Source organism: Amblyomma maculatum, chromosome 1, assembly GCF_055883805.1.
Source record: "Amblyomma maculatum isolate TAMU_Amacu chromosome 1, ASM5588380v1, whole genome shotgun sequence".
NCBI lineage: Eukaryota > Metazoa > Arthropoda > Arachnida > Ixodida > Ixodidae > Amblyomma > Amblyomma maculatum.
In genome coordinates this window covers 331,506,357-331,513,836 of record NC_139344.1, presented here as the reverse complement: position 1 = coordinate 331,513,836, position 7,480 = coordinate 331,506,357, and the positions used below count along the sequence as shown (strand labels likewise).

Sequence of the window (7,480 nt, the reverse complement as noted above, 5' to 3'; positions counted from 1 at the left end):
TGGTTGCCTAGGGAAGGCCAGTGGGCCTAAAACACTGTCCATGGCTCGAGGAATTGGGGAGAACTTAATTGTCCATGCAGCGTTCACAGTACGCACATTCGTCTGCGTACCTAGAACACTCAAAGAGGATATGTTACAAAGTTTCAATTGAACTGCAGTTGTCACAATGCGGACTGTTCTTGTAACGGAAACGGTATAGCGAGCCGTTCGTAAATACGCAGTAAATACACGAAAAATTGATAATAGAAACTTATAGAATACGGCCCTGGGTTCTGATTGAAGGATAGCTAGGCTTGAATAGTTAACAGAGGAGGCTCTGGATCAAAAGTAATGACTGGGGTCGCTGGATACCTGGCTGTTGATAGGGCTCTCTCTAGTTTCCCTGTGCCGCCATAAAATAACATTGCCTCGCACATGCGCAGATAAATCAACCACTTTAAAGATGATTGGTTGGTCTATAGGATTTAACGTTCCAAAGCGGCTCAAGCTATGAGAGACGCTGTATAGTGGTGTCTCCGGGAATTATGACCACATGGGGTTCATTAACGTGCACTCACATTGCACAGCACACAGGGCGCCTAGCATTTCGCCTCGGTCGAAAAGCGACCCCCGCTTCGAGGATTCGATAAAGAACGTGCTTCGGGTGCTTTTTTTTCTTTTCCAGATTCTCCAAGAAGCACAGCAAGGATTTGCTCTCCGTGTTAAACGCATGTGGCCACGCCATCGAACTCACACTGGCATGTGCGTTTATCGCGTCCGCTTCTGTTATCCGTGTTGTTTGAATTTCTCAGCACGACATCGTGCGTTTCATACGCGGAGCAAATTCACGGGCGAAAACCGATCGAAGGGGGCCAGACTTAACACAGCGGCCGTCGAATCCGATCTGTTCACGTCGTTACGGGTTTTAATACAACTCGTTGCCATAAAGTATTTCATTTTATTTATTGAACGTGTCCGTCATGAAGTGCGTGACGTCATAACCCACACCAGGTGTGAACCGCACCCACTATCTTTACTATCTTTCATTTACTGCTGTGCTCGGCGTTCGCTTTGTCAGTTACGACGCCGAACTGCGCTTTAAAATGAACAGAATCGCTGCTTATTTAAGTACAAATTTAACTTTGGACAATATTGTACCAAAATCACTATTCGCTACTACAGGGAGTTAGGGCAAAAGATGGTTAAAATAACAAGAAGCTTGGTACATGCGGGTGGTTTATGCGACAGCGTACAATCTGAGCTGAAATAAAAACTAGCAAATAAAAGAAAGCTCGTGTACTTTCAGCAACAGATTAAAAACGAACAAGTGAACTGAATTGCTAACACATGTACCGAAATAGATTAGCTTGGGGAGGAAAGTACAAGGGAAGATTATTAACATCTGTAATGGGTAGTCAGCGTGCCTTCAATTTGAAATTAGTGTGCACTAATATCCCTTACCCTGACTGCAGGGCGGTTTGAATTTGCTATTTGTGTTTGATTCGGGATGTTTTCATTATATTTATTGATTATAGTACTATTGTCTGCCAAGTCGAAAAAATTTGTCAAGTAAAACTGAGCACTTCAAACCTATGCCCTGTGGTGTTCATCATAGTATGAAAATATGCTTAAAGTGAGTACCGGGGGCCATTGTACTAATTTTATGGTAGGCTTGTTTCGTGTCATGTATATTCATTCGCAGTAGCCAACTGCGGCACAAATGGTAATCGCCTTTCCTGACACACGCCTAAAGCAAAGCGGCTTCCGGACGTTAATGCAACGCATCCCCTCCAGCCAGCAGCCAGCAACGATATCACCCTCGGGCTTACTGGATTGACTAGAAGTAATTGGAGCTGTAGATTAGTTTTATATTCTACTGCAGTCTTCTTTGAGGTCATGGACCTGGCGTGCGTCGTTTCGGGTGGCTGTGGTGGCTTGCAGCTCTTCTGGAATGTAATACATTTCTCACTTTAATATATCTTATTGTTGATGTCGCTGGATGCGAAATGAGCAGGTTCTGAGGTTGCAAAGGTAACCAAAGTTCATCACGATGTATCCAATGTTGCTAAGCCCACATAAATGGCTGGGCGATATTGTCCAGCGTTTGTCGAATCGTATCAATTCTGGGGAATCGTTCTATGCGCCTGAATATCGTCGACCGCTGTTTTCAGTGCAGGGCTAAATATAGAAGAAACCAGGTTATCATCTGTTCATTTCCTGGAAGTATTCTCGATTGGCCCCACCATTATTGGTAATGTGCTGGCAACCATAGGGCCCGAGATCCCGCGATGCATTTCCAATATCGAGCCATAGACGTGTGCTGCTTGCGATGCTCCCGTAGATATAGTCTAAGTGAACGGTGTCGACTAAGTTAACGTTCTTTTCTTTCTACATATTATGCAAAGAGCGGCAGCACCCTGTCCGACCAAAGTGATGCGGCAAGTCGAGAAAAGCGCTTGCTATCCTTTTGAGTAACTGCTATATTCTCGCTTTGTCACCACGTGGCCCCGTCAGGCACGTGCCAATGAGCCATGTGAGCTCTTCGTCACATGAGCAGTTGCAAGTGAACCTCGCTGCCTTTCTATACTATTTTCTCTCTCTCTTCTTGCATATGCAGCTCCCGTTGAAACTCATATGAGCCCCGCCGGGGTGGTGCAGTGGTAAGACGCCCGACCACTGTGCCGATGTACCCGGGTTCGAACCCGACCTCGGCGGATGCGTTTCGATGGAGGTGAAACGAAGAGGCGTCGTGTGCTGTGCGATGTCAGCGCACGTTAAAGATCCCCAGGTGGTCGAAATTACTCCGTAGCCCTCCACTACGGCTCCTCTTTCTCTCTTTCCACTTTCACTCCCATCTTCCTCCCTTCCCTTACGGCGCGGTTGCGGTGTCCACAGAAATCAAGTGAGACAGTTACTGCGCCTTTCCCTTCCTATAAATAAAATAAATCAGTAAACTCATATGAGAATACGAGAACACCCCCAAAGTTTGGTCTTTATACTTATCTATGAAGTCGGTGCAGTAAAGAAGAGATCATTTAAGCATTTCAGGAAAAACAAAAGAAACAGTGGTAAATAGTTTTCGCGCTCTGCCAAGTACAGAAGCATGACAAGCAGTGCCAGAACGAATAAAACCGTAAAAATACTTAGTGCCTGGTTACTCGTCCCCTCCTTGTTTGCCGTTGTGCTTTATGTCTATTTGCTCTCCTATATAGACGCAAGAAACATGGCTGAGCATTTCGCTCTGCACCGCTCCGGAGTGCTGCAAATCTCGTGAACACTGCCCCTCCGGAAGAGCAGAAAGCAACGCGCAGTGCCAGGAAATTGTTTCCCAGCTGGCGTCTGTCGCTGGCGAGGTAGTTGCTTGCGCCGAGACGCGCTTTCCCTCGGGAAGAGAACTTATTACGTACCTTTTTTTCCCTCAGTGCAGCACACGCTGGAGTGCCTATTTTCCCGCATTTTTGACATTTCGATGCTTCTACTTTCAGGATCCCGATGTCTAATATAGCGCCATGCAACATCTGCCCCTGGCATGTATGTCCGTCCCTATGTCGCGTTGTGTATGCTCGAGTGTTTCCTGACTTTTATGCGCTGTTTTCTTTCGCCGTACAGCAATAACATTCCGTTTTCAGTACTGCATTAGCGTCGCGTTTTGAACCTATATATGCAGCACAAGCAGAGCGGACTTGTGATTGCACGAGCTCTTTCGTAGGTGACAAGCATTGTTGCGTGGTCCCAACCCACCCGGTTTAGGTGTCCAACAGAAGTGTGACAGATACTGCACCTTTCCTTTCCTCTAACCCAATTACAAACCGCCAGTTTACTGCAGTGATCACAAGGCTGTGTGCGTAATCATTACAGAGTGAAAAAAGTTAAGATAAACATTGAAACCAGCGTTGTGCCATAACAAGAGAGCTATATCGCTCGACATTTGGTTCAGCAGCGTTGAGCCCCTCCAGGTTTTTCACTGTATGACTACGTTTACTCTTAACCGTGATCGAGCCACGTAGTTCCTGCTCTGCGTGTTCCCTATGCATGCACACGCCTGTTGTTAGGTTAAGTGTAATTTATTAGCTTACATGCGAAGCATAACTCCCTGAACTGCCTATTGTTTGGGGAGCGTTGTAAGGGCCCTTGTTTATGCAAATAAGTTCTGGCGTTGCTTCTTATTGCCGCGTCGATGCATGTCGTGTGCGTGTGCGTAGGCAAAAAGAAACAGCGAGTGGCACGAAAAAAAATTGTTCTGAGTGAAATGGGTGTGCTGGCATGGCAGGAAATCACTTTTCTGGGCGTTTATTACTGCAGCCTGTATAACCCACGATATTAATAGGGCTGGAAATGCATTTGACCCGAATGTGCTGCTTCTTCAGTGGCTTGTGTTGTATATACGTGGCGTGAATTTTATGCGGTAGGGTACCACAGTATATAGCACCTGCATATTATCTTGCTGTAGCATACCTTCTAACATGCCTTATATTTTAGTTTGTGCCTATGTGCGGAAGTGTGCAGAAATTAACTGCGGCTTTATGCTTGTCCAAATTTTAGGAGAATTTCTGAAGGCGGAGTAGATTTGTAGTAAGGAAGTAATTACTATTTCACCTTCAAGTAACCTTGATTTAATTTAGTGTGAGTGCCCACGGTTTCATTTTCGCTAACATGTTTACCGCGCCTCAGTTCCACTAAGCCTCACTTAAATTGAGAGGCAGCCCTGGGTTGTGCGATGTCTGCACACATTAAAGGCTCGGAGGTGGCCAAATTACTCAGTAGCCTCCAACTGTGCTTTTTTTCAGCGTCCGTGTGCTGTGGAGCGGGTGCGGTTCGCAACAGCTCAGCCAATTTCTGGCTCTTGTGCCCAGCCAATCTTTCCTGTGACACGTCAAAACGATCAACGGATCCAGGAAGGTACACGGACCCTAACCACTGCCATCTTTTGGATGTGCCCCGCGATCTTCGAGAATCATCCAGTGAAAACGCCTCTGACAGCCACGCCGCCGCACTAGGCCTCGCCTCATCGAGGCGACCCTGTCCGGCGCGCCGCGTTCCTCAGTCCCCAACAACCATGGAGGAACCAGTGGATGCAGACATACCCAACCCACAAGACTATCGCCCTGGTGAGTGGAAAACTGTCCTACGTGCTTATCGAGCTCAGACCTCAGATTCAAACGCGGCCTCAAAAAACCCATCAACGGCCTCAGTTCACGTCAACCCTAACGGAAGCAACGCCGGCGCGCCGTCGGACGCTGCGCCTGGAACCTCTCGAGCCCCGCACCAGGAGACGGCGCACTTACTACGCATGACGCGCGCGGTTGTGCACAAAAGTAAACAACTTGCCGCGCTGCCGGCAGGCACGATCCGAGTCGTATTTCGCCCGAGAGGCGGGCTCTCCCTGGAAAAGCTTCCAGCTCCAAGTCTCTTGCAGGCACTGCATGCAACTCCGAGCTGCTCAGTGATGGGCGAACTGCACATCAGAGTTCATCCCACAAACAATACCTTCACGGTAGCGACGGTGGCGGAGGCAACAGCTCTCGCCTTAGTGAACATGCAGGAAATCACTATAGATGGAAAGAAATTCCCGGTAGCCGCGTATATCGCGGCACCTCCAGCGGCAGTCAAGGGTGTTATTTCCCGTGCATACTGGAATGAAGCACCAGATGAAATACTGAAGGACTTGCAGTATCGCAACCCGGAGGCCAATATCATAGCGGCTCGACGCATGGGGAAAACGTCGTCAATTCTAATAACATTTGCTTCTGGTCCGGTACCCCACACCATCAAGTACATGTGTGTTGTACATCGATGCACCAAATACAAGGGCAGCCCTGAAGCTTGTACAAACTGCCGGAAACCTGGTCACAGGTACGATGTGTGCCCTCTCCCAAGAAGCGGACTCTGCCCCCGATGTGGAGAGAATCACGACAGGCAAGAAGACACTTGCACGCCGAAATGCATTCTTTGTGGTGGGAACCACCTTACCGGTACAGGCTCATGCAAAGCCAGGACCCCCCAGCATCGACGACGGACAGCGCCGAAACCCAAAACAGCAGTGCCCACGGCAAAAGACTTTCCACCCCTAGTGCCTCGTCAGGATCGCCAGCCAGCCTGGACCAAAGCCAGCAGTACACCCCAAACATCACGGCGGGAGGAAGAGATAGCACTCCTGCGGGAAGAGGTAAGGCATTTAAGGGCAGCCGTTAGCTCTATTCCTTCCACATCCAACCAACCCCCTCAATCGCCAACACCCCAATCGTTCACACCCCCTCCCCAAAAAAAACGCAGACCAGAAGACGTTGCAGACATTGACTCCAAATTCAAAGACTTTGCCCAAAACCTAGAAGCCAAGATTCTGGCTCAGACTCAAACGTACATTGAAACCGCCATGGCTAGGCTTACAGAAACAATTATCAGACAAGTAACCACAGCCATTATGCAACAGATTCCAAAAATGATAGCTGGAATGCCTTCGAACACCCCAGCTAACAACCCTACACCAACTTCCATCCTTCGCCCTCCTACCCTCCAGCATGGCCCTGTCGACAGGAGGCAGTAACCCCCGACTACGCATTTTGCAATGGAACTGCAGGGGGTTTCGCCGCAAACGAGACCCCCTGCAGCAACTACTATCTGCTTCTTCCACACACCCCGATATATTAGCGTTCCAGGATGCTGGAACAAATGTATCACTACCAGGTTACGCTCTGGTACCCTCTGACATCACTCCCAACCCTAGGGTTACCACGTATGTTCAACACTTAATTCCATACACTTGTCACGAAATACACTCCCCGGTGGCTCACACATATTTAGAATTAATCCCGTCTACTCAGAAATCCTATCCCCTATTCATCCTTAACTGTTACCTCCTTCCGAGGCAGCCGGTCGCCGAATTAATTGCTCTCATTAAAGCTGCATCCACAGTGGCAAAAAAGGACCCCCTCATTATTATAGGCGACTTTAACTGCGCACATGTAGACTGGGGCTACATGCGCACCAACAAGAGAGGAGCGGAATTACACAACACCCTTCAGATACAGGGCCTCTCTATATATAATGATCTCAGCACACCTACAAGAATCGGCAATAGTGTCACCACCGATACTAGCCCAGACCTTACATTCGGCCGAAACCTCCCAACACTGGTATGGAGCAACTCGAATGAGACCCTGGGCAGTGACCATTATATAATAACTATAGAGCTTGACTTTGCCAAAAAAGCTAAAATCTACCGTGTCCGGCAAACTAGCTGGGATAATCTGCGTAAGCATAGAGAGGCCAGAACATTAAAGACCCCCTTTAACCTCCACACATGGATGACACAGCTCAAGGAGGATGTCCAGGCTTTCACGCAAACTTTAGACACCACCCCCGAGACTCCCATTGCAGATAGTAGGTTAATGCACCTTCTCGAAGCACAGAAGAGTATCCTTGCGCGCTGGAAAAAACATAAGCATAATCGAAAGCTTAAACTTAAACTGGCGCAAATTCAAAAGCAAGTAGAGGAGCACAG

General features: G+C 48.1%; 1 protein-coding gene across 1 annotated transcript; it reads left to right on the top strand.

Annotated features, from left to right (window-relative positions):
- Positions 1 to 4,696: 4,696 nt before the first annotated feature.
- On the top strand, positions 4,697 to 6,523 carry LOC146207423 (uncharacterized). Its single transcript, XM_084576782.1, has one exon. The coding sequence runs from the start codon at positions 4,697 to 4,699 to the stop codon at positions 6,521 to 6,523; it is 1,827 nt and encodes a 608-aa protein (XP_084432908.1).
- Positions 6,524 to 7,480: the final 957 nt, after the last annotated feature.